At 40.9% G+C, this 27,862-nt stretch overlaps 1 protein-coding gene across 3 annotated transcripts; it reads left to right on the forward strand.

The window, feature by feature from the left end:
- On the forward strand, positions 1-27,364 carry ehmt1b (euchromatic histone-lysine N-methyltransferase 1b). Of its 3 annotated transcripts, none has more exons than XM_062434247.1 (26): positions 1-213; positions 9,322-9,412; positions 9,491-10,011; positions 10,975-11,206; positions 11,359-11,507; positions 11,881-12,033; positions 12,291-12,362; positions 12,561-12,663; positions 12,861-12,998; positions 13,595-13,872; positions 14,168-14,400; positions 14,679-14,894; positions 15,003-15,085; positions 15,246-15,352; positions 20,598-20,720; positions 20,952-21,053; positions 22,181-22,285; positions 22,378-22,532; positions 22,651-22,821; positions 23,185-23,329; positions 23,438-23,515; positions 23,941-24,056; positions 24,411-24,497; positions 25,749-25,827; positions 25,971-26,146; positions 26,386-27,364. In XM_062434247.1, exons 1-26 carry the CDS (start codon positions 211-213, stop codon positions 26,573-26,575), a joined length of 3,906 nt encoding a protein of 1,301 aa, XP_062290231.1. In that variant the 5' UTR covers positions 1-210; the 3' UTR covers positions 26,576-27,364. The 3 variants fall into 3 exon arrangements, with proteins under 3 accessions (XP_062290231.1, XP_062290230.1, XP_062290232.1); XM_062434246.1 differs by lacking the exon at positions 1-213 and adding an exon at positions 5,316-5,584; XM_062434248.1 differs by lacking the exon at positions 1-213 and adding an exon at positions 6,635-6,827.
- The last annotated feature ends 498 nt before the right edge of the window (positions 27,365-27,862 follow it).

A 27,862-nucleotide genomic window follows, 5' to 3' on the forward strand; every position in this document is an offset into this window, starting at 1 on the left:
GCTTCTTTCACTTTCTCGCTATATTTCGCGTCTCGGAAAAGGTGTTGCGCCCCGGCAGCCGGATACCCCGTGAATAAACGGGATAATTGTCGGTGTGGAGGCGTCGGTTTTGTCGTAACTTGGCCCAGCTGCCAGCCTGGACTCTCCTGCTTTTGTGCTGTACCGGAGGGCAACTGAGTGTGCAGGAAGATGCTGCGCCCGGGAACATGAATGGTCCGTGCGGGCGGGATGTGAGCTCTGCTCCGGGGGATTTTTAGTCATTCATGGTCCAGACTCGTGTCACTGTCCTGCTTCTGTCCAGGTTTAGTGGTTCCAAATAAACCAGAGACAGACAGGCATGCGTTTTTAGACGACATTAAACACGATATAGCTGTATTGTATGTCACCGGCTTACTGCTGGCTAATTTATACAGTGGTGTTTAGCTAGCTGCTAGCAGCTGTGCTAGTTAGCATACTGGATACACTTTCTCAAATCGACACAAAAACTGAGTTTTGAGGTTGAAATCTTTAATCGACAGATGAGTCAATGTGATTAGGAACAATACGGCTCAGTGCTCGGCTGATATTGTTATCTTCTGTGTGCTGTACAGTGTGTTAGCTCTTACATGATAATTGATGCAGTCAAATGAAGGCAGCATTGACTGTGCTGCTTATAACCTGCCAGTGTAAACATATTAAACTGGCTTTGAAGCTCATTGCAGGATTTGACTTAACGTCACACTTTATCAAGAAATATGCTGCTGTTGTTTGGTTGTCTTTGTCAGCTATCTGCAGTTGTTTCCATGCTTTCAGTCGGTGTTAAGCACTCCGGAGCTAGTTGTAACAAGTTACATTATTGTTTTTTAGCAAGGTTTGATCAGTAAAAAAAAGATGATTTAAACTAGCTCAGATGTGTGCACATGTATCAGCTACAGTCTTTGTTTCTTTTTTCTTTTTTCTTTTTGAGAGAAAGGATCCAGTGTTGTTCGGCAGAGGTCGCTCCATCCGCGTTGTGATGAGATCTGCTTGTTGAAAGAGTGTGGAGGTAGCAGAGAAAGGTTTGCAGCCACTTCCGTCGGCTTTCATGGTTTTCGTCCCGTGTGATATGGTTTTGCATTGGAGAGATAGAGTCCACTCACCAAAAGCTTTGCCATGCATGTGGTTTTACACGTTCACATTTTTGTCTCTCAAATGTCTCCAGTATAATTGAGGTGAATGGAATTTCATTGTGGGTAAAACGGTGGTAAATGACTCAGATACATATCTTTTCATAAACAGGGTTCCTGTAACAGCCAGACCTCCATGTGATCAGTTTTAACAGGAACTACCAAAGAAACTGACCCAATAGAAACAGTTATTAGTAATTGCTATTGGACTGTGTGACAAGACTGTGTTTTATATTACTGTGATTGACATCTATGAGTTATGCACTCTTGGTTGGACATATTAGAGAGTTGAAGGAGAGTACTTATAAAGCCATCTATGTGCAAAACTATTAGAAAGCAACTTCAATGAAAAAAGGTAATGTCTGCACTCATCTAGCTACAAAAGTTTAATCTGGACAATGTTTCATGGCTTGGAATAAGTGTACAGGTGCTAGCTTTTTTCACAGACATATTATAGACCAATGGATTCTACAATTAATCAATATATATATAATAATAAGTAATACACAGATAACTCTAATCAGACGCTGCAAAAGTTGTGTACCAGCTGCCAGAGTTCATGTCGCACTGTTGATTTTCTATGCTTGAAAATAACAAAGGAAGTGAAAGAGAAGTTACCTCCCATGCTGCAATATTTTATCAGGCTTCATTTGCATTGTTCAAACAGTAAGCAGTTGCAGCACATAAACAGCGATGCTTTTCATAGAAAATATATCAGTAACTGTCATGTTTTTACTAAAAAGGTATAGGTTACAGCTTGAGGTAAAGTAGTAAGTGCCTTTATGGTATTGAATTACATTAAACAGGTGTTTGTAATTTCCTGGTCACTGGTCCTTGATGCGTGAGTTTCATTCAGCATTCAGTTACCGTGTGCATTTGGACACTAGACACAGCAGGAGAAGAAGTTTGGTTGAATATCAAGCAGTACTTTGGGCACTGTGGTTGAAGTACATAGATTAAGTGAAATGGTTTTGTGACAGATACCATTGAGTTGATGTCATGTACTCTCATACGAGACCTGAATTCTAGGTTATGGTGGTGCAGCTGAAATAGCGTGTAACAAATGTAGAAGACTACATATCAGTAATTAAACCAAGCCCTTTGTCAGGTATGGTTGATATGCAGATTGCTTTGAGAAATCAAATGACACAAGTTTTTGAAGTGTGGTATGCGAAATAACAGAAAAAGCTGAATGTGAATGTTCTTAATTAAAACCACTTTGCAGCACTTGTGCTCTTTTCTACTTGCTTTTTTGTTCTTTTCTTCACTTTTTATTGGTGAAGGATACTGTGATAAAATTGTAGACATAAAACATGAAATGTGCATTTTATACAGCAATCAAGACAATAGAATAAAGACAGGACAAGAACAGACAAAAAAACATATATAGCGGTTAAGGTGAGGTGGTAGGTAAACATGTTTGTTTTGTGATCGGTGTGGTTTGGAAGGGGGTGAAAGAGTAAGCAATTGAACTGACTGTGAAATTTGTGTCGTTATCTCCATACTTGCATATTGCCCCCCCATCCCCTCTTACAGTTGGATTTTTACATCTTCATTGTGGCCTTTTGAGAACAGGCATAGCCACATGTGGTTAAACAATAAGTTGTACAAACTAGTTATTCTGTAGTATTAGTCTATAGCCATGCTGGTGGCTTTGCACAGCTGTTTGAATTTCGTCTGAGCCCACAGTGCCAGGCTTTAAAAAACCCTGCACAGTGATGAAAAGTCAGGAGGTCAAAGTTATTATAATACATCCTCTGGGGACCATGAATGTGGGTACCAAATGTCTTAGCAATCCATCCTATAGTTAGTGATAGGTAAGGTATTTCAATAAAGAATGAAAAGGTCATGGTGGTGATGGAAGAAAAGTCAAATGATCATCAAAGTCATTTGAATACATCATCTGGGAGCCATGAATGTCTGGACCAGTTATACCAATTTTGTGCAAATTCATCAAGTCGATGTTGGAATATATCACCACCTATGCTGGTAACTGTGACCAGCTGGTGGCACAAGAGAACATGTCAGATTATCTTTCCTTTAATAGTTGTAGATTTTGTAGTGTTGTGATGTTACACCCTGAATCACAAATGTCATCCTAATGGTGGTACTAGAGGAAAAGTCAGTGGTTCACCAAAGAAACGATTAATCCTCAGGGAAACATGAGCGTGCTCAGTAAATTTTTATGGTAATCCACTTTATAGATTTTAATGTGTGTTGGGATTATTGGAAATTTTGGCCTGAATGAAACCAAAGCTGTTTCAAAGTGGTTGAGACAATTGTTGAGGTTTATATTGTTGGCTGAAGTGTTTGATTGATGGAAGTGTGCTTGTTTGCTGGGACTATGTTGTGTTTCACTAAATAGGTAATGCTTGACCTGCTGTGGTGCTAGAATTAAAGTTAGGTGATCATCAAAATATTTAGGGTTACACTAATTTTCTGGGGGACAATGCAATCCCTCCATTAGCTGCCAAGATGTTATACACCAAACCAAGCATGTTAACTTTATCATAGTGCTAGAGAATCAGGGATCACCTAAAACAGTTGGCTTCATCCTCTGGGGATCATGAAGGTGTTAAGCAAAAATATCATGGCAATATATCCCATAGTTGTGGAGATAGCTCAGTTTGGACCAAAGTGACAAACGAAAATTGATATTCAGAGAGCCATGTAGCATAATGTGGCTATTAGCATGTCTAAAGGTAAGGCCTTGTAATAGTCATCTGCTTTGTTTCAACATGTTGTCCCTGTTACTGTTTAGTAATATGTCTGGTTTGTCTCTTCATTGTGTAACTTTCAGTCTGTGCAATGGTGAATATAGACATTAACTCTAATGGGCACACACATTTGTTATGGTGTAGTTACAATGAGTTTCACATAATAGTGTCACAGGCTCCTGGTTTTCTCATATGCAGGATGAAGTTTAGTCATATCTTATGGTTGGCCTCCTTTTGTGTCTTGTGGTTGTTCCATAGCTCATAGTAAACTGTTCCAGTATTTATTGCGTTGTAAATTTTCTTTACTACACTGTTGGCTTTACTACTGCTCTTGCGTATCTATCTGATTTTTCTGTATGTTTTATATTTCTTCAACTCTGCCATAGTTAGAGGGAAGTGCTTATGTCCCTTATTTTTTTTCTGCAGCGATTGCTGAAAGTTGATAAACCTGACCTCGTTGTCAAGATTAGTTCTCCATTGTTATGTTGTGAAACAGGAGAATCCACGAACACCTATATATCTGCATTCCTATATATCTGAGATTTCCCTTGAGACAAAACTTTTCACTTTGGAAAATGACAAACCTCTATTACTCTTGTGATAAATTATGTGCTTTGGTCATGAATTAAGCAGAGGTTTGCTGGCTCCACCTCCTAAAATGTGAGGGTTTGCTGCTTTTTATCTGATTAATATCAGTGGATACTGTACTGTTTGTCAACCTGAATGTAGACCAACTATATAACAGTACACAAAACTCATAAAGACCAGAGGACAACAGAAAGCCCTTGTAAATATGCTTTAAGCTAAGTGGGTGTCCTACATTTGTATACCTGTGGAAGTTTGTAGCATATTACACTACTAGAGTTGATCTCTTCTCATCCTTTTGTTGTTGCTTTTGCAAGTTTCTTTCAGGCTTTTTCCTCAATGTCAACTTGGACTGTTCTGTGACTTAATATCTGGTGCATGGTCTGGCTGGCATGGTTTGCGTTTTACTGCCTTGATTGGCTAGAGGCTCACTGGAGACAAAAGACTCCTGTTAAGAGGTTTTGGATGTGGACTGATGTCGGAAAAACAGAAGAAAATTTGGCTCCCCAGGCTCTTCACTGACATTCAGTTTGCTTCTGGGGCTTTCATTCTTCGACCTCTGCTATCTTTCCTCCTCCTTTAGGTGCTCCTCAAGTGGCTGTGCATGCACATCAGCTTTGTGGCAAAAAAGGCAAGAACAGTAATAAACTAGAGTGGACTGAAATGACAAAGTACACACAATGTTTAAAGATGTGCAGTGAAATGATGAGTAAGTGAGGTATGTGTAGGATTTAGAAAATGTATGTAAATGACTTGTATGCAAGGTCTATTCCAATGAATGTCTCCACTTTCAAAGAGGTCTTCTAGTTTAAAGAAATGGAGTGGTGTCACAGTTTGAACTGACTGAGCATGCTCTGTGGAGACCCTCTGAAGAGGAAGACCGACAGAGGGAGCCACCAGGTCACATGACCGGCGAGGTGAATGTGCATGCGGGGAAAGAAAAGGAAAAGAGGAACAATCTGTTCGACACATTCTCTCTCTCTCGCTTGTTCCCTCTCTCTGTCCTCCCCCCTTCCCTCTCTCCTCTCTCTCTCTCCCAATCTCACACACTCTCTCTCTCTCTCTCTCACTTTCTCACGCACACTCTGCCTCTCTGACGCCTTCCTCTTCTCAATGGAGGCCATGAGAAGAAAGCAGGTATGATGCTTCCTGGAAGCACACAAGGGAAAAGACATGTTAGATTTTATACTCTTCACCCTTGGTTGCTTTTGAATGGTCTGAGGAGATGCAAAGTCTAGCTTCCATGCTCCTTTTTTAGGCATTTTCTATTAAAGTTACAATCAATTGGTTTGAGCTCTTGCTGTCTTCCTGTTGAGATGGTTTCTCAGTTTGTAAGATGTGCTTCTTCTCGAGACACTTGCTGCAGCTTTATCAGCACCTCGTTGCTCTCAATCCCTGAAATCGAGGGCTTGATCTCGATGATTATTACATTTTTTGGTAGCAGTGCTGCTGTATCAAAGAGAGATTTGAGTCTGCCATGTTGGATGCTGTTGTTGGAGAGAAGTCCTCATGGATTAGCACAACAGCTGTATTTAGAACAATCACCACACAGGAAATACGATGTCAGCCTTGATACGGGAAGATGAGTGTGACCTCCTGAAGATCCGGAAACTACCCTGACCGTAGCACTCAGAATCAACCATCTTCTTTTCTTTTTCTCATTCCTTCCTCTGCGCTCTGTCAGTGTATCCCTCATGGTCAGTGTATAATGAGGTCTCTGGGGATTGAATGTATGTGCAGCCGAGGCTGTATGATCAGGAATATACTGGAACATGTGGCTGCAGTGGCTGCTTATCAATCCAAAGGGTACCTGTCTGGCTGTGGCGTGAGCTTTCATGTCTAACATATTCCTGCTTTCTGTCTGGTTAGACCTTACATGTGTTTATACATCAGTTTGTATAATGAGTCAGTGGAAAGGTAAATAATTGGCATATATTAAGTGACTTTTCTGCTTTTATTTGGGTATTGCAAAGTAAAAAGCTGACAGGAAATTAGGAGAGAGAGGAGGGGTGACATGCCAGACTGGGGTTGTTGCAATCACAGACCCGTATTTTTTGATTTATTTGCTTGGAGAATAAGCAAAGTCAAGAACCACATTTCTTTAGAAAAGTGGCTTCGGGATCGGGACAAATACAGGGTTGCAAGAAACATCAAAGAATTAACACAAGATCAGGTGTTTTTTCTGGCTTCCTTACAATCTTTGCCTTTTTCCTGGGAGATACTTCATAGTCTCCCCTCTTTAGACCTCTTAAAATGATTCAAATTCAAGTAATTCTGCTCACAGCCTGCAAACGAGGCTTCAGAAGAAGCTGCTGCTTTATTTAAAAAGGACAAATTGCCCCAAAACTGTGAGAACCACTGCTTCAGACGATCAGAAACGGTACCCTTTTTATTTTCTCCGCCTGCATGCAATGTATGTGTGTACTTTTTTTCATTGTTGGATCTCATCTGGGCGTCAGGACCTTGCTCTTGTAACAGGCAGTCTAACAGCTGATTGTGTGAGGCGGTTGTGCTTTTGTGTTTAGGTGGCTCTGACTTGTATCCAGGCCTCTTGCAGTAGATCTAAAGATAGGTCATATCAGAGCGAAGGTCCGGGGGCCTTGTCGCATACCAGGTTCAATATAATGTTGTAGGGATTCTAAGCAGTCAAGACGGTGAAGGATTGAACAATCAGGGTATATTATTAGCAATAATAAAAATCAGTTCTAATCTATTAAGACCTTTTTTTAAAATTAGCTTATTTGCTGTCTTAGGAAAAAGTCCAACCTTTGCATATAAGTTCCGAACCATTGGCTAAAGCTTTGATCTATTCTAACATATTTCCTTTTTCTTTTTTTTTTATGTGCTACTTATGGTTTCTGATCAGCACTCTTAGCCTTTGCTTCACATTTGGAGCTTCTTTCAGCTGCCCCTCCATATCCCCATCCACAAGCCTCCAGACCTTCCCCATCTAGTGGAAAACTGCTGCAATGGCCGCGTTAGTGTCAGTAAACAATCTGGTTGCGAAATGGCGGAGATCTGCAGACGGCCTTCTCTGTCTCCCTTCCCCCCCTTCTCCTTTCTGTTCTGCTGTGTTGGACGTTCCACTTTCTACCACTAGGGGGAGGGCTGAGCCTGGTGTGTGTGGGTTTTTTTTTTTGGTAACTGACTTTCCTCAACCCATGAACAAAAAAAAGGATATTTTTTTTCATGGATCTTTTCTTCACCCTCACATGTGCTGACTAGATTCCTTGAGGATTGTCCCCAGACAAGATGTTCATTGGGAAACACCTCAGTTATTCTGCTTGCAGGCCAGCTCCTGGATCCTGACCTTGTTGCTGTTTAGTCCTTGGCTCAGGCACTAAGGAGAACATGAGAAATCTGTCGTGATGGCTCATTTTTAGTTGGGTCTAAGTCGTAGGCATGTTTCAGACTTAAAATTAGAGGATTTTCCCGTCAGAGACCTTGGAGAGGAGAATTGAAGCAGGAAATGAAGCTTTCAGTGGTCTGTTGCAGGTCTTTTGATCGGGCTAGTTTGGAGAAATAGTGTTTCCTCTGTTCTCTTGGAACAATACAACATAGCATCTGCTCTTACTCCTCTCTAGATATGAGCCCCTGCCCTAAACAGCACATATGCCTGGGGTACCTACCTTTTTTTTCTGAGCCACACTTTATCAGTTCTATCAGTCATTTGGTATGTTTGGTTACGCTGCCCTCCAAGGACAAACTGACCTAGGATTTTCCTTTAAACATTTGATGTAGAGAGTGTGAAAGGGTTGGAACAAAGGTTGGGGGTTGGGGGGGGGGGGGGGGTTGATAAGCAAAATGAAAGCAAAAGTGAGGATTCACAACACTTTCCTCCCGGGCCTTTAACTCAAGGCCCTTTTTTCCCAGAGTGACCACGAGGTCGACGGTCTGCTCTCACAGAAGAGATGTCTTACATTTCCTGGTGTTACCTCTTGAGCCGTTTGCTCCTGTGAGATGTAAATAGGCTCTGTGGGTGGTTGAGATTTCTTTTGAAGCTTGTGGCAGGCATCTACTCCGCTGGTTGGCTGTAGCAAAGAAAGAGAGAGAGAGAACAGACAATGAAAGTGCACCGGGGTCGTCCTCAGTCTTTTGGCTTCCTCCATAGTCTTTGATTCTGACAATGATGCATCACTAACAAGTTGCAACGGCAGGTTTTAGGTGGCCCTCTAATATTCACACATACTTGCTCTTGGACCTGTATTTTTGCAGATATGTAACATAATTGCTTAGTCAGTCACTAGAAGATGAATTGGCACCAATTTTAATATCTGATTAACTGTTTAAGCTATTTATTAAAGCAACATGCCAAATAATCTCTTTTCCAGCTTGTAAAATTTGACAATTTATGGCCTTTCTGTTTTTATATAATTTAGAGACTCCTGCAACAATGATTTCCTTTATTGATGAATATGTCAGCATTTTTATTCCCATCTAATCTATGAAGCATTTAGTCTTCAACTGTCTCAACATCAGAATATTCAATTTGCAATGATATAAGAGAGAGAAAAGCAGTAAGTTCTCACTTTAGAGAAGCTGGTACCAGAGAATGTTTGGTATTCTTTCATAAACAATTCATTTACTGATTAATTGTTGAAGAATTAATTTGATAATTGTCATTATGTCAGCATCATGACTGTAAATTGAAAAGCTTTGGTTTTAGACTGTGGAACTAAACAGGTGCTTCAAAGAGGCTACCCTGGACTTTGGGAACATGTGATAGACTTTTTTTATTTTTATTTTTTTAAGTGTTTTTGGCTTCTTACAGACTAACTGGTTGATTTGAAAAAGTCATAATTAATTGAAAATAAAATCATTTTTAGTAGCAGATGTAAATTTAATTTCTCCTCCTTACATGTTTGTTCTTTCAGCCCGCTGGTATAGCCAAGGGCAGCTTGGATAAGGGTTCATCCACAAAGAAAGAGGGACACGATCCAGCGAGCAATGGAGAGGAGAAGCCAGGTAAACTTGAAAGCATTTAGTTATTTCTTGAAATGTATAAAATGTAGTTTGCCTGATGTCTTTGGTTTCGATCCATAGATGGAGACAGAGAGGTAGCAGCCAGACTGGCCTCTTCCCCTACAGCTGAGACGATGCTCAACGGCAGCAAATGTGACAACATGAGGCACAAGAGTCCAACACACAGCTCGACAACAGGAAACAAGACTTTACTGTTGGTGAACGAAAACGGCATGTCGGACGCAGAGCCACCGCACGGCTCTGTTACCGGCAGCAATGGATTCATTCTCGTTAAGCAGCAGCAGGAAGGCAATGCTGCAGCAACGCCGGGTTTGGGAGTATCCCCTCACAGGACTAACTGGTTGCCTTCTGGCTCACCAACAGGGGGGCACACAGCCAAACCCCTCCCCAGCTCGGCGTCTGGGTGCGCACAAAGTTCAGGCGCACTAAGGACTGACCCCAGTGCGGGGACCACGTCGGGACAGGGGACACAAGACACTAAAAATGGCACAGCCCCATTTCCTGCACCGGCTCCAGCACCTGTCACGATACACAGGGCGCGCAAGACCATGTCCAGACCTGCTGTTAGCCCGGCACAAAAGGTAAACCATACTTACTTTACTTGCTTTGACAGAATTTGAATTGTCTCAATAGTGTTTTCTGTCTCATTACTCTCTTAAGGCTGAGTAACAGAGTTGAAATCATTATCACAATGTAATTAAGAATATCTATCATCAACATCATTATACACTAACTGATAACATGGTCAATCCAAAGGGGTCAGATGGGTCAAGGCTCTGTGCAAGTTCTTTCACATTAACCTGGGGAAACCATTTCTTTATGGAGCTGGCTTTGTACAGAGGGCTATTGTCATGTTGAAACAGGAAAGGGACAAACTTACAAAGTTGGAAGCACATTATTGTCTGAAATATAATTTTCTGCTGTAATATTAAAATTTCCCTTCATTGGGACTGAGGGACCCAAGCAGGCTCAGACCAAAAATACACCATGTAAAGAACCAGTCAAAGTTTGGGACACAGTTTTCACTCAGGTTAAAGGGATGGTGTGTCCAAACATCTGACTGGTATTTTATGTCCACATACTTTTGGCCATATATATATATATTGTATTATTATTAATTTGACCTTCATTTGCACAGGTTATCTCATTGAGACATGGCATCTCATTTTCAAGAGAGACCTGTCCTGGACAACATAACACTACAATACAACACTGATTTACAGAAAAATGAGTTAATGAGTACAGCACACAAAACATTAGTAAATGTGCGAAGTGCCAGGCGATGAACACATTAAAATACTAAGAACAAGAGCAAGTTGCCAAAGATGCTCTGTATGCAAAATGACACATAAAATGATGAAATTGTTGTTTAGTGTAGTGAAGTGTTTCATTACATCAGATAAAACTCTTCAAATGTGTAAAAAAAAACCTTGTTTTTTTTTTGGTAAAAATTGTGTAAATCCCAAAACAAACAGACTGTCTGTAATTTAATCTGGACTTGCTAACATGATGATCATAATATTTTTGGTTCCTGTTACCTGCAGCTTCTTAACAGGGAATTAAGAGAAGCAAAGAGTGCCAAAATGGAGACTAAAGTTGCACCTGATGCGCAGAAACCCTTGCAGCAGTCCTCCACTCAGAACCATCTACCTCAGAGTCCTGCGAAAACGCCAGCTTCAGCACAAACAGCTTCATCAGCCTCACCAGCAGCACCTCCACCAACTCCTGCAGCCACCTCAGCTCCTCCAGCTGCGGCCCCAGCCAAGCTCCAACTAGGTCAGACAGATTCCACTCACAAGTCAAAATACACATGCTGAGTCCAACTGTTGGGGAAAAAAACAGTTTTTTGTTCTTGGATTTCATTGAAAAGTAATCAAATGTAATCAGTCACAGTCTTTAGTGTAAATCTTTCTGGTCTTGCACTGTAGGCTCTTACTCAGGAGGATTGTCATCCCGGAAGAAAAAGAGGAGGATGGGAACGTACAGCCTGGTTCCCAAGAAGAAAACCAAAGTGCTCAAGCAGAGAACGGTGCTGGAAATGTTTAAGGAGCTCCAGCAGACTGACAAGAGCCCACAGGTCTGTGCTCCTCATATTTATTTAAAACAAACTCAACCAAATGAACAAATGAAAAGAAAGGGATACCTTCCTTTACCCACATCTCATTTTTGAACAAATAATAAATCAAAGTCATTTTATTAGTTATTTTATATACCTTTGAATACTTTTAAATGTTTTTTTTTTATCAGTTTGCCACCTTTCCCTGGTCAGTATTAAATCACTGAAGTGAAAATGTGTAATGTAGATTTAATTTTTTTAAACACATGCAGCCATACAAGAACTGAAGAAAACTACCAAAAAACTTCTACTAACTAAATCTTAGCAGACATTCAATGGAAACTCGCTATTTTGAGATCGCTATGGTCATCTTTAGTCCCTTCTTATCCCACAGCCTAAAGAGGTAGCAAACATAAACGGCGAGAAGGTGGAAAATGCATCTGAGGAGGAGGAGTCAGAAGATGTAGAGTCTGAAGAGGAGGAACGACAGCAGCAAGCAGAGGGACCTGCCAAGGAAGCAAGTCGAACATATGAACCCATCTCTCAGGTTGGGACATCCAAGCTGTTTTCTTCTTTTCACATTGTCCCAACATCACATGGTGGTATTTTCTATTTAATGTGTAAAGTGCTGAATTTGAAGCCCTTTTAATGGAAGTATTGTTGAAGGCAGCTGTGTTGAGTCACCTTGTTGGCAAAGAAAGTTGGTGAAAAATTAGGGTCTTGGACAGTATCAGTGTTGACATGATGGATGGATGTACTGTGTGTTAAATGTGAGTGATGAACTCTTTTCTTTTTCCTCTGTAGGCAGGTGATGAGCAGGAGTCTGAAGACTCAGGAGAGGAAGATGGAGAGGAGGAGGGCACAGAATCAGACTTGGTAAGATCCACTTACCATCATTTCTCCACGTAACAACGTCAAAGTATTACATTTTCATTTCTCATACCAGCTCTTTTGTCTGAAGACAGAACAAAAGTGAGTGCAGTAAAATGTTTTATCTCCCATTATTATTAACTAATTGTTTTCTGTCCATTTTTTTATATCATCTCGGTGATTGAACTCCATTCTCTGGCTCAGAGCACAGAGTCTGGTCTGAAGAAGAAGTTGAAAAAGAAGACAAAAGGAGACAGCGCGTGGCTCAGGCCATCCAGGAAACGAAAGAGGAGAATAAAGGCCAAAGGTGAACACCAGTCCCATCACACTCAGACCTGTACTAGCTGCTCACTTGTGGTCTACATGAAACTGAAACTCACAACATGAAGAGAAAAAAAAATGCCTCAAGAAATGTTTTTTAATGCCTGTTTAATGTTTGTTTGTTGAGTTTTCTGGTGAACAGTAGTGAAGCGTTTATTAACCGATCGCTGTCATTCTGCTCAGAAACTGAGGAGGTGGTTCAGCCTCAGGCTTCAGCTCAGGCTCAAGCAGACAACGAGAAAGAGTACACACAGATCCCCCCACCTGAGTCTGTCAACCTCAACAAGCCCCAAGAGCCTGATGCTTCTTCTCAGAACGAAGGTGAGCTCAGAAAAAAGGAGGGAAATCATAATCCATCCAATCCAATCCATGTGTTTTACCCAATATTTAAAGCAGAGTTTTCAATTGTTTATTATAGCCAAGGCAACCCCATTCATTGTGAGCCCAGGTTGAATTTAGGTGTCTCCACAGTGTCTGTTTTGAGGACAACAAAGTCAAAAATGTTCCAATTCTATACATGATAATCTCTCTAATAAGCCTCCTTCCAATATAGGCCCGATACCTTCTGCAGCTGAGTTAAATAAAAGCCCTTACCACTGTTTTAGGAAGTATCGTATATCATATTCCTCTGTGCCGTAGACCACGTTTGCTGTTCAAAAATAAAAAAACACATCAAACACACTGTGCTACATAACACAACTTCTTGACCTTGTACCGAAGTTCTTTGAGAAAAGTATTATGTGCTCAGTGTAATGTTACAACAATGTTTCAATACATATATCTCTGTCAGGAAACTGAAGAATAAGAGTTTTGTAGAAAATCATACTTATATTTCTCAAAGTATCACGAAAAGTAACACGACTTTCTTTATTGGCAATACTATCAAAAAAAAATTAAATTACCGTCTTTCCTTTCAGACACTTCACAATCGGCCGTCGAGGAGGCTCAGGAGCTCCCGCTCTGCAGCTGTCGCATGGAGACACCCAAGAGTCGAGAGATTCTCATCCTGGCAGACAGGAAGTGTATGGCCACCGAGAGCGTTGATGGACAGCTGACCCGCTGCCAGAGCGCTGTACTGAAACATGAAATGATGCGTCCCTCCAACTCAGTGCAGCTGCTGGTTCTGTGTGAAGACCACCGTAACGGCATGGTGAAGCACCAGTGCTGCCCCGGCTGTGGCTTCTTCTGCAGGGCTGTGAGTACAGAGTCACTTATTGATTTCAGGCCTTCAGCTGTGTAATCACTCTGTTATACGTCCATGTTCCTGTTGTTCTGTGCTGTGCTTAACTATTCAATAAAGGCAAAATGCCAAAAAAAAACAACTGTCTTCTTGCACTTTTCTTGAAAAAAGGAAGCTGTGGTTGAGGTTATTGTGTTGTCATTCTCTCTTCATATACCACTATAATGACCAGTACCGACTTTGTCATGCTTCTAAAGGAATTTCTAAGTGTGTGCATTTGCTTATTTAGACTGTGTTTTTCATCATGCAGGGAACCTTCATGGAGTGCCAACCAGACATCAGCATCTCTCACCGTTTCCATCGTGGCTGTGCCTCAGTGCTCAAAGGTCAAAGTTTCTGTCCCCACTGTGGAGAAGAGGCCAGCAAGGCCAAGGAGGTCACCATCGCCAAGGCTGACACCACTTCCACTGTACCCTGTGTGCTCACTCACGGACCTGCCACGCCAGGGGCCTCCGAGGGCCGGGCAGACACCACCACTGGCAGGTACATAACAAACTGTGGTACCAGAAAAGGAAGCAAGTTAACTGACAGGATTGGCGAAACATTTGATGTTAATGTCAAGAAAACATAACTCTTACTAGCCAACTATTGAATATGTAGGCACAAAGGAAGCAACTTTTTCTTTTTGTTTTCCCTTCAGAGCAAATTAAGAAACATGTTTTCCTTTTTAAAAAGGCTTTGGGCTCATATAATATAAGGATAACCTAACAAGTTATTCACCCATTGTACAAATAAAATATATTTTACTGTTTGTTTTCAAGCTCTTCTCGTCTGGCTATGGGCGCTGAGGTCAGTGGCAGGGCAGACAGCTCACTGCCCATGCGTTCTGCACATAACCTCGACACCTCTGCTGTTCCCGGGTCGTCTAGGACCACAATGCTGCAGGCCAGTACAGGGACAACAGTGCCATCTACAGTCCTTCCAGGACCACCCAGAGAGACTTTTGAGAGCATCCTGGTAGCTCTTGACTCAGAGAAGTAAGTTGGACTACAACTTTTCACTTTCATCTCTCTTGGATGACCAAAAGCCTGGACTTTTTCAAACAAACACACACAAAAATGTGTTCTTGTACTTGTTTTGATCAGGCCTAAGAAGCTGCGTTTTCATCCCAAGCAACTTTACCTCTCAGCCAAACAAGGAGAACTCAAGAAGGTCGTGCTCATGTTGGGTATGTCCATAGTGTTATAAAAGCCTCATCCTGTTGTCAAAAATTCTTATCTACCTTGTAGTTATCTTGTAGTTCTTTGCTGTATATTGAACTCCCTTCAGTTTTTATCCAAATGTCATTTTTAATGAAATGGTTTCCATTTCTCTGTCTCATCTTCCAGTGGATGGTATCGACCCTAACTTTAAAATGGAGTCTCAGAACAAACGCACTCCACTCCACGCTGCAGCTGAAGGAGGACACAAAGACATTTGCCACATGCTTGTACAAGTAAGATTATCTTTCAGTTCTACCATGTAGTTACTCTTCTGGTAACTTTAACATCGGGTTTTAAAATAAAAAAACAACTTTTTGATTTTGAAACTTGAGTTCTTTAATGGTCAGCAAGCACTGCATGCATGTATATGGTTGCCCACCAGAAACACTGTCAGCAAAATGCAGTCTTAAATTGTCTTTTATCCAGTTTTAAAATACACTTTTCAGACCTTGGTTGTTTTTAAATTGTATCTTTTAATCAGATGAAGGATTTTAGGTATCGGACGCCTGGATTTTAAGTTATAAGTGAAACATTGGTACCGACCGAGTTAAACTGTACATCTGTGAGGGAGAGACATTCCCTTCCATGCTGTATGTTGACTGTTGCCTACTTTAGAAAGCAAACACAAGTATCACTTACCTCAATGAAGGCATGTGCAGACTATCAGATGAACTAAAACAGAAGGATATTCTCTTGTCTAGTTACACTGGACTGCCTCCGTTCAGGCAAAAAAGAAACCTGCAATGAGCTCGGCTGTTTCCGAAACTGTCCCGTGGGACATTTAGGTGCTACCAAGACTAGCCTTCTGCCCTACCCCAAATTCCCAGGCCACTTGGTCCGAAGTGGTGGTTAGACACATCAAGAACAGTATCTCTCAAACTGCTTTGGCAGCTCCAGTCCACCCAACAAATATATCCATGGCTGGTGCTGACACACGCTGTTCAGTCTCACCCTTGCTGCGTTGCGGAGACTACTCCATTGCCTTCAGCTATCACCACAGATGTCCCACCAATGGCCATCCCTGCTGCTTAGACTCCCTCCTGGGTTCATCCATGCAGGCAAAACAGCTGGAGCACTGAAGTGCATCCCAGGACTACAGTCCCCTCTGTGGGAAAAGTACCTCAAGGAGACATCTTCAATGTGTCCTCCTGTCTCATTTATGTTCCAGCATGTTTACTGTCCTAACACTGAAACCTTTTGTCATCCTGGGCCTCAGGTACTCCACAATAATTCAGTGCTCCATGAACCACTGCAAGACAATCCTTCTGCATCCTCAATGGTCACACATGTTGGATCTGATAACATTAAGCTTCAACAATCTGAAAAGTTGTAGGGTGACTTTAATTGACACTATCTAGGAGTCTGGCAGACAGACAATTACTTCCAGACCTCTGCCTTTTCCTCAGTTTGGAGACATGAAATTCAACCAGATGCGTCAGCTGCATATCTGGCTTAAAGAACTGTGCTGTGCAATGGGAATTCCTTTTTGGGGATAATGTCTCTGTTTTTTGGAAGCAACCCAACCTCTTTGCATGGGATGGACTACTTCTTAACTGAGAAGATAAACAACAGTTAGCCACAATCTTGAACTCACACTGAGGTCCTGTAAACCGTTAAGACTGACATGCACTTCATGTAGGAACTGGTCATAGTTCAGCCATTTCGCAATGTCAGTCCATAAAAATACCTGCCTTTTCCTGCCACACTTCTGCAGCTGTAAATAGTGACATATTCTCCATTCCTGTAGTTGGCTGTCACAATAACACAAAAAAATACTGGGACAGGCCTACTCTTCACAGCAGCATTAATAGCGCATTAATGTCGCACTGATCCCTCATTGCGGCTAAAACACACACAACCAAGTGAAAATGGTCAGTCCCACCATCTCACACTCTGAACTTCAATATTAGCAAACATGACCACTTCTTATCTGAGTTGTGATTTTAAATTTCACACTGAATCGAGGGTCTTTTTCAACATTCATGGAAATGCACTGGAATAAGTCATTACTAGGGTTAGTGATGTTGACATTTCATCCATTGCCAAAGTCTCTGTTTCTGACCCTTGTGGAACCCCAGAGAAAATATTTCTTTCTGCAGATTTAAAACCACCAATTAAAACATAAAAGCTCCTGTCCATTACATAGGATGAAACCCAATTATGAACAGGACCCGCGAAGCCAACTGAATCCTAAAGCCATTGAATTAAGATGTCATGATCACCAGTGTCAAATGCAGCATTGAGATCAAGCAAAAATAAAATGGTAATTTTCTGTGCGTCATTGTTGATCTTGAGGTCATAGATTATTTTTAGAGCTCTTTCAGTGCCATCATTTGCTCTGCAACCTGACTGGTTTAAGTAAGGGTTTTCTTCAACAGGGGTGAGATTACAGCACACTTGAGAGAAGCACAGAAAATGCTAGTCTGCAGGGAGCTATAAATAATATTTATTATTTCATTTATAAAGCAATGAAAGACGGGTTTGAACAGTTTGATAGGGATGGAATCAGGAGAACAAGACTCTGGCACTGAATCACTTCCTCCAAAGTTTTGGAGTTAACAGGTAAGAATATAGACATTGAGCCCATTGCAGTAAATTGGTGTGACAATGACAAGAGGCCAGATGTATTGCAACAAGGAATTAATATTTGATCTCTAATGTGAGAAACCTGAAAGAAAAACAGCAAATTGTTCCTGTTTGGTCATAGAAACAAACTCACGAGGGGTAGATTTGGTGGGAATTAATCCGTTTTTTTCAACTCAAAATGATAAGTATGAGGCACTGTCATTACTTATCATCTGAGAAATTTAGGAGTGTCTGACAGATTTCATATCTTTCCATCTTTAAAAGTAAAGTGCATTTTTATGGATCTCAAAATCAATGTGTAATTTGTATTTTCTTCATTTCTTACTTGTTTGCTGTTTCTTCAAGGTGCTTTTGGTAGTCAACATATTGTTATGGTTTTGGTAGGAGCAACATGATCAGTGATCTGAGTCCAACTGCAGTGTACAAAATTGTAGTTAGCTTGTTTCAACCAGCTCATTATTAACAGTCTGATCAAGCCAGGTTTCTGTCAGTAGGATATAGTCTAGTTTGTGAGCCGTAATGGCATCTAACATTTACGAGCGCAAGGAAAAGTATTAGCAGGGTCAGACAGAGAAGGCTTATAGATGGATAAGTTGATTTTCTTATTTGCTTGTTAGTGGACTTTGTCTTATTGATTATTACTGTTTTAATAGGAGATGTCAGTGTGCAGTGAATGTCCTCAGCTAAATCAAGTAAAAAATTCAACCTCCAACCTGCTCTTTATGAAATGCTAGTAACTGGGACTCGCAATATGGCACAAGGTGAAGGCATTGCAGGAGTGTAATGTTAGTTCAGTGTCCATGGGCAACAGATGGGATCCTTCCTGGTAAGGGTGAAGACCATATGGAGTGAAGAAGAAGAGTTGAAGAGTTCACTCCAGTTTATATAAGTTGAAATGTCATCCAAAAAAGGGGGATATCCCTACTCCTACAGTAGCCTTTAAACCAGATGAAGCTGTCTTAGGTGACTGAAATAAACATCCCCAAAACAAGGGAGAGGGGGTGGATCTGAAATGATCAGTTGCTTACCTAGAATCAAGCAGTGTCGACAAAACAATGAAGAGGAAATGTCACGGCGTCAACCAAAAACGCAGTAGAGGCTGACACCTGAAGTAACAGACCTGTACAGATAGGGTCTAAGTCTGGTCCGGGGTTGCTGTTATTAGCAACTTTTTGGTGAGCCTCATCATGGAGCACATCAAAGCGGTTTGAAAGGTTAAGTGGCGGTGTTTTCCCTTCTGTCTGCCTCTACTAAACACCTCTGACATGCCATCTTTGGCTTGGTGGTCGAGCAGTGGGATGCAATCTTGAATCCCATAGGATGTTGTTTGAGATAGCTGAGATCATGGCTGTGATCTTTCTAGACTTTGCACCTGCAACCTCGACTAAGTCTTTTCACAGTTCTTAGAGAAGCGATATCTTCCTTAAGGTTGGTGATATTCTCTGGAGCAGCTGTCAGTCTTGGCAGGGCATGCCGATATTGTTTGATACAATATTGGGCAAGTCAGAAATTCTCCCACGCTGCTCTCACTCACAGGTGTACGGTTTCACTTAGGCTGATGGCTCTCTGCAGTCAGCCTGCCCCGACCAGAACAATCAGGAGGTATCTTCCTCTCTCAGATAACCGGACTCGGTGATCAAAACTGGCAAAAACACTGAATAATTCAGTCTTCTATTCAAAACCAGTGTTTCTCCACTGTTGGTTGGCAGACACAGGCCAACTGGAGTGGCTGGAGTGTATTGTAAAAATATGGATAAAAGGTCAATTTTAGACAGAAATTCTGGCGGGTACACACAGACGCTAATGCATGCATATCAACAATGGGGGAGTCTCTCTGGACGTGATTTAGTTATTTAACTGGTAGTTTTTCGTCCGCCTGGGTGCTAACGTGTCATAGACTCATGGTATTGATTATGGTATTCCTCAAGGAAGCATCCTCAGTCCAATTTTATTTTCATTATAAATACTACCACTTGGAAACATTATTAACCATCACCACGTCGATTACTATTTTTATGCTCATGACACACAATTTTACACTAGTGCACTGTAGGCTGTCATTGTCTGTCTCACTGACATTAAAGTATTGCTGGGTAAAAATTTTTGTTTTTTGGGGGTTTTTTTTTAAGAAAACTGGAATTCTTTTAATAGGACCCAAAGCAGCAAGAGAAAAACTGCAATCAATGCTTGGTGGTCTTTGTACTGGATCACCTTTTAAAAGTCTATAGGAAAACTACAGCTAGTTTAGAATGCTGCGGCCAGAGTCTTAACCATAGCAAAGAAAAATGGATCACATCACCCCCCTGCTTAAGACACTGCAGTGGCTACCTGTATCTTATTAGTTATTTTAACTTGTTTATAACGTTTACATAAACGTCCTCCTCCTTACATGAGAGATCTTTCATTTTATGTTCCAGTCAGATCACTAAGGTCCCCCACCACTTCTCTTTTAAATGTTCGTTATGTGTCCCATAAAAGTAACGGTGAGGCTGTCTCCTGTTTTTATGCCCCTTATCTGTGAAACACACTTCCTCTGGGTATCAGAACAGCTAGCTCTCTCTGTATTTTTAAAGGGAAATGAACTGACCTATCTTTTCAATCTCACTTTCAGTTTTACTTTGGAGTTATGTTTTGGTTTTAGTTTTTAAGTTTGAATCATTGTTTGCCTGGTGTTTATTGAATTTTATTCTATTTTAGAAATGTTGTTTTATCGTTGTAATTTTAAGTCTTGCAAAATTTTATTTCCTCACGTGTTTTTGTTTTTGTTGTTTTTAATCTTGCTTTTTGAAGCAAAGCGCGAAGCTACATGTTTGTATGAAAGGTGCTATAAATAAAGTTGAGTTGAGTTAGTGGTTGCATTTTACATTGTCTGTCTCCTGTGTGCCACATCAGGCGGGTGCAAACTTGGATATGTGTGACGAAGACCAGCGGACACCACTGATGGAGGCCTGTGAGAACAACCACATGGAGGTGGTCATATACCTGCTGAGAGCTGGAGCCAGCGCCACACACAAGGTAAACCTGCATTTCTTCAGGGCATCGGAGGCAGATGTCAGACATGTAGCTCTATTTTGTATCCTGTTACAGTACATGTAATAAACTAGAGTTATTTAATACACAGTGTCGAACTGGTCTATCACCAAAAAAGAAAGAAACTTGGCTTTCAAAATTGACATTCAAATATATATTTTTTGGAATATTTTTAACTTGGGAAATGATCAATAACTAATTCTCTGCTCCTCTCAGGATGTTGAAGGGTTCACTTGTCTCCACCTAGCGGCAAAGTCTGGCCATTACAACATTGTGGAGCACCTTCTGACCACAGGATTAATCAACATAAACTGTCAGGTCAGTACATTTTCACATTTTCCTTCAAACCTCAGTGATTTCTGGAGTAAAGATTTCCTCATTGAGAACTCAGTAATGTCAGTAGCATTTCTTCTGGCCATTCACAGATGCACATCTCTGTCCAAGTGTCTTTAGACTTAGACCTGATTATTAATGATTCAGCAGTGTTCAGTTATTAGTTCTTGACATTTGATTGTCAGGATCATGGCGGCACAATTGATTGAATCTAAAGGGATGAATTAAATCAATTATAATAATTCACCTGTCAAGGCGAGATGAGCTGGAATAATGACTTAATTATTTTCCCAATCAAAATAGAGTTACAGTACGTTGTATATTCCATAAGGTGGCTGTATACTCCTTCAGATATTCTTGGCTCCTCTCTCACCTCTGCACAGCTGACCAATCACTGCATGAGTTTTCCATCCTTCGACAGAGTTTCAACTTCTCTCTCTAGCTCTCCTTTAGCCTACATGACACAACAATTGGTCACCCTCCATGTGAACAACAGCACAGCAACGCTATTTTTTTACAGAGTTTAACTACTGATCTATACCCAGGAGCTGATTAACGTAGCTAGAATCTGGCTTGGCTCCGTCTGAAAGTTTAAAAAATACAATTAACACATATCTCATTAGTTTAATCTGTAGACAAATAAGGGAGGTTCACACACTGCTCTGTTCAAGGTGTCGTAACGAAAAATGTGAGGAAAGGATGCAACAGACACTAAGAAATAAAGTTGTGATGTGTCTTTTTCTTTTATGTTTCCATCAAATGCACTTTTATGCCAGTAAATCAGATATAAAAAAAGAGGGAGCTCAGAGAAATGACTTGCTTCACTGTACTGTACTGTATGTACTGAAATGTCAGACCTTGCAAGTAGGAAGCCATCGGGATAGCTGTGATGTAATCACTCAATCTGTCCTTGGATGAACCTTTGCACCAAATTGGAACAGCACTGTTTCAAATTAAAATACAATTATTATTGATGATTGAAGAAAAGTACTGTTTTTCTTCTATGTCGTTTTGTGGGAATGATCATTATGTTGTTCTTTTTGTGTTGTTTAAATGTAATCTGCTGATCTATGGTCTGTTTGCTGAGCTTGAAAGAGTATTTTTCCCTTCAGGATGATGGAGGTTGGACAGCCATGATCTGGGCGACAGAGTACAAACATGTGGACCAGGTCAAGCTGCTTCTGTCCAAAGGAGCTGACATCAGCATCAGAGACAAGGTTGGTTAACTTCTGTCCACCCTGTGTTTTTTGACATGCTTTATACAAGAGTCACATATTATCTAATGACCGTTTATGTTAACCTGTTTTAGGAAGAAAATATCTGCCTTCACTGGGCAGCGTTCTCTGGCAGCGTGGAGATAGCAGAGCTGCTTCTGAACACCCGCTGTGATCTCCAAGCTGTCAACATCCACGGAGACTCTCCTCTACACATCGCTGCTCGGGAGAATCGTCTGGAGTGTGTCACGTGAGTTGTTGTTTGAACTGTAGTTTAAAAACAAAAATATTGGAAAGAGCAGTTTGAGAAGTTATTTAAAACCGGCTTGCTGTTGATGATCAGTCAAATTTGGTCTTTGTCTCCTCAGGCTTTTCTTGTCTCGAGGAGCAGATGTGTTTCTGAAGAATCGGGAGGGAGAAACTCCTCCAGATTGCTGCAGCCACAACTCAAAGGCCTGGGCAGTCCTCCAGGCCAACAGGAGGGAGAGGGATGCTAAAAACGCCAGGAACAGTCGAGCAGAAGAAAAAATCCTTCACAGGTTGGAATCATACTGTGTTTACTCCATCAACGGGAGTGATTAAGCAAGCATTCCGGTGAAAAAAGTCAGTGTTAAAATAAGTGGAAAGGGCTGGGTTTGGGTTGCCGTGAGGGATACAAGTGAGGAGATGAACTCATATCCAGGAAGGCCAGGTCAAGTTAAACTCTTATTGGACCACAAAATACTGCAGCGGTTTATAGAATACAGAGAGGAAAGCTCTTCCTCATCTTGGGAGGGATCCAGATTTAATCTTGCAGAGTAATCTAGCAGGAATGTGTGCTTGCACTAATTTGATGGTTCAACGCACCTCAACGTCATCTGGCGACACACTCCTCCTAACCATTATGTATGGTCTGTTTACAGTGACATAGCCCTGGGCCAGGAGAGAGTCCCCCTTCCCTGCGTCAACTCTGTCGACAGCGAACCTTACCCAGACGACTACAAATACATCTCCGAAAACTGCGTCACCTCTCCCATGAACATTGACAGGAACATAACACACTTGCAGGTGAGTCACAGGCCACCACATCAGGTATTCAAAGACAAATGAAGATGGTTTTTTTCTATGTGGCAGTATCACATGACTGATATTATTGTTCTCCTCTTTGGCATGCAGTACTGTGTTTGTAAAGAAGACTGTTCGACAAGTATCTGCATGTGTGGGCAGCTCAGTCTGCGCTGCTGGTACGACAAGGTAAGGATGGATATCTACTCGGACAGACCACACAATCCTCTTTAACAAGATATAACTGAAAGTATGTGGACACCCACGCAACATATACAGCCGCATGCGATCACTGGACATGTCATTCCAACACCATGGGTATGAATCTGATGATATAACAGCCTCCGCTTTTCTGGGAAGACTTTCCACAAGATTTTGGCAGTGATGTTGGGTGATAAGGCCTGGCTCGGTGACAGTGTTCAGCCTGGTGTTAAGGTCAGGGCTCCATGCCTCCATGCCTCCAGGAGCTGTTGTCATAACGTTGAAAGCACGCTATCGTCTAAAATGTCCTACACTGTAGTGATTGGAAAGACTTCATGGTAGAGTAATATGCACGCTATGGTACCAGGACACCCTGGTCACTGGAAGTCTTATCTTTTTTCGGTCATGTTTAGAGCGGACGTCTTCTTCCTGAATTCTGCCGTGAGGAGCCTGCCATTATCTTTGAGTGTAACCATGCCTGCTCTTGTTGGAGGACCTGCAAGAACCGCGTCGTGCAAAATGGACTCAGGTATTTGAAATGCATTTCCGTGCTAAATAAAAAAAATAAAAAACGATCCAGATATCTTACAATGAGCAATGAGTCTGGATAAACACAGAGTATCCTTTCTTCATCAAGTGATTTCTGTTTGTGTTTGTATAAGACAGTCAGAGGGAATTGAGAAATGTAAACATACACGCTAGTAAAGTACAGAGGGCAGAAGCTGCAGCCTTGGACAGCTGTTTACAACTTCTGTGGTGGTAGAACTGGGTAGGGAAGCACTATTCAAACATCTTAGTATAAGGCTGTGTTGTGAATGTAAATGTAGATATCTGCTATAGAGAGAAAATTTAAATTGTGGCTTAAAAGTTGTGGATCTTTCAGGACCAGGCTTCAGCTCTTCAGGACCAGTAAGAAGGGCTGGGGTGTCCGGGCACAAGAAGACATACTGCAGGGGAGCTTTATATGCGAGTAAGTCCCATTCACAAATACAACACTGTTTCAACATTAGCCTCAAAAGACCGTAATGCCATGCAGCCACAGCTTGCATCCTCGCAGGTCTGTCAATAACTTTTGAAAATGATTTTAATATCCGGGCATGACAGGGAACAGGTGTGTTGTATCACTCTTTCCCCAATTTAAAAAAAAACCCTGCTACTCTCTCATGTGCAGTGTCTGTATTTCCTGCCAGATGGTAGCAGCTCAGACTCTGAGCACAACACACAAGAGGTGTACTTAATTATTCATTCTGCTTTTAATGTTCAAAAGTGCTGTCATTGATACTTTTTTTTTTTTTTTTAATTTAGTGGGTTCTGTGTGCAATTTCAAAAAACCAAAACCTTCTGGAAACGGTCTCAAAGAGACTATTCCAGATCTAAACATTGTCTGTTCAATAAAAAGCTGTTGCTGGGAGATCTGGACCGTGTCCCAGACCTTTTATTTCTATCATAACTTGCATGTGTTGGCAGAGCAAGTACCAAAACTTAAAAGAATCCATCTTTGTTCTATATTAGTTTTAATTGTCAGTGCATCCCATGAAAAAAAAACCCACCACAGCCAATTATGTTAGTCTGTCTCTTGATACGTTTCGAGTTATCTGCTCTGTTTGTGGCATTCAGACCCAAATGTCCTTTTTTAAAACCTGTAAATCTTTAAACACTGCTCACAAATATATAGTTTCCCTTGTTGAAAAAGGCTCAGTAATTCCCTAAAGCTGCTGGACACTGCTGTTTTTAACAAACTTCACTTAAACATGAGGAAATAATTTACTTCCTGGGTTCTATTTTCTGTTGTGGATTAATAAACATTTGCTGCGCTGTGAGTATTTATAACAGCAGGATGATGTGTGTTGGATTGACTCATAATAAACCACTGGATGTGTGTTCATGTCTGAAACAGTAGTCTAAAACAAAAAGGTACATTTTTGGGGTGTTTTTTTTAAATTGAGTAGTACACCTATTCATATGTCAAATATATGTGTGGTTTTATTTATTGAATTAAAAATAACCTTTGGGGTTAAATATTTATAAGATTTGAAAATGCATCAGAGGTTTACCTGCAGGGATGTTAAATCTTTGAAGCTCCGTATCTCAGAACTGCAGTCTTCCCGAATAAAACCTTATAATTCCAGTCTCATGAAAGCTGACATATCGTAAACAGCGTAAGCATTAAAATGTTCTGGTGATGTCTACCTCTGCTGACGGGTCACTTGCTTTTGAACAGGTACGTCGGTGAGATCATCTCCGAAGCAGAAGCAGAGATGAGGCAAAATGACGCTTACCTGTTCAGCCTGGATGATAAGGTAAAGAAAAACGCACTTTCCTAGTTGTTGTCCGTCGTGATCCACTGATATAATTCCTGTTATGTTTTCACTCTCATTTCGGCTGTGCGTTTGAAGCTTCTTTTTTTCTTCTTGGGCCTTTCATTTTTTATTCCCCCTCACAGCCTCAAGATTTATACTGCATAGATGCCCGTTTCTATGGAAACATCAGCCGTTTCCTCAACCACATGTGCGAGCCCAACTTGTTTGCGTGTCGAGTGTTCACGACGCACCAGGACTTGCGTTTCCCACACATTGCCTTCTTTGCAAGTGAAAACATCAAGGCTGGAGAGGAGCTTGGGTAAGACCATTGTTTGTTTGCTTTTTGAACACTTGTACATATCGTCTTTGCTCTTGAGCAAACTATATAATGATGACACTGCTTCTAAATGACTACAAACACATTATTGGCATCTCTGTGCTCCAGTTTCTTGGTATTTTCCTTTTTATTTCTCTACAATAAAAAGAGGTGTTCCAGTTTTTAAAAGTCTAGGAGGTTTTTGATTAAGATTTTTTTGCTCTTTCACTTTCCCCTCTCAGATTTAACTACGGCGACCACTTCTGGGAAGTCAAAAGCAAGCTGTTCAGCTGCGAATGCGGCTCTTCCAAGTGCAAGTACTCATCGGCAGCCATGGCGTCGCTGCAGGCGGACAGCACGCCAGAGGACCAGCAGCAGCCCAGCGCATCACCTGACACCAGCTCTTCCAATAGTCCCTCCAGTCCTTCTTAAAAACTTCTCACACTAACCTTCAATACACGTATACATAACTGACGGACACACAGGGACGCCTGTCATTATCCTCTATGACCTTTGAACTTTTATCAGTGAACTTACTTACGTACTGTATCTCCACCTCTGATTAAACTCATGGACCATCGACCTTTGTAAAATCCCATAAAAAGGTATGACAGAGCAAGATGCACAATCCAGGAACTTACTGCTCCTTTATTCCACCTTGTGTAACACGAACAGCAAGGGGCGGTGACGTCATGTTCAGCAAATAATAAACAGTCTTTACATTTCGTACATAACTTTACTGGGAAGGATAACTGTGCATTTAGTCTTTCTCGTTTTTTTTAAGATAATTTGTTGACGACGTTAAATGGATTTACTCTGAGTCATTATCAAAGAATTTCGGGGACGAGGGTATCGTCTTTTTTTTCAAAGACAGCCTCGGCATACAGCTGGGTGTAACTTGTTTGACCTTTGCGGTCATTAAATCATGAACCATTCCAGCAAAATTAGCTGATAAATATTGAATTACGTTGCCACTTTTTTTTGTGTGTCATTTCATCTTCCTTGCAGTGTTTGAAAGGACATGTCCATCATTTGCCACCACAGCTAGAGATGAATTTAGTGAAATGATGTGAAAGACAAAGAAATTGTATAAAAAGTGGACTGTTTTTTTTAATTTGCTACTCAATTGAGTATAGATTGTCCATTAGGAAGATGCTGTATTATTCCTCAAAAATGAGGCATTTCTAGTCTGAATAAATTGGCCGACCTTTTTATTAAGCATGTTTAAGGGGATCTTAATGTGTCAGATATTTTCCCACAGTCGTGGAAGAATTGATTAAACTGAAACAGAGTTTTAAAAAAACAAAAAAAAAAACAAGAAGAAAATGGTGCTCACAAATGTTTTTACTTTTGTTTTCATTTTTATTACCCAATGAACATAGTTTGTAAAATAAGAGGACGTTTTAAGTTTTTTATGTTTAGTTTTATCTCCAGTTTTCTAATCGTAGTTACTGTAGTTAGTCTCTTTTTAATTTTGTTTCATGATTTTGCCGACAGAAGCCAACCTGTCTTTTTAAATGTTGTTAGTAAATCAGTATCTGTTGTGCAAAGTCTTGAAAGATATAAATGGAAAAAAAAGGTTATAAAAATGCACTTCCATTACGTTCTGTTACATATTCCTGGACCTTGAACCATCCATCTAATTGGTTGTGTCTTTTTCAATAAATTTAATACTAATGCATATATTCTGATATGGTTTACTCGTTGGAGTTTCTCTTA

The sequence above is a fragment of the Scomber scombrus genome, chromosome 15, assembly GCF_963691925.1.
Source record: "Scomber scombrus chromosome 15, fScoSco1.1, whole genome shotgun sequence".
Taxonomy (NCBI): Eukaryota; Metazoa; Chordata; class Actinopteri; order Scombriformes; family Scombridae; genus Scomber; species Scomber scombrus.

Bases quoted from the DNA above. Each gene is read 5' to 3' on its own strand.
- ehmt1b (XM_062434246.1), top strand. From the start codon at position 5,369: ATGTGCATGCGGGGAAAGAAAAGGAAAAGAGGAACAATCTGTTCGACA. The intron at 9,413-9,490 runs GTAAACTTGAAA...TTCGATCCATAG, and splicing joins CAATGGAGAGGAGAAGCCAG to ATGGAGACAGAGAGGTAGCA. The intron at 25,828-25,970 runs GTAAAGAAAAAC...TCCCCCTCACAG, and splicing joins TGTTCAGCCTGGATGATAAG to CCTCAAGATTTATACTGCAT.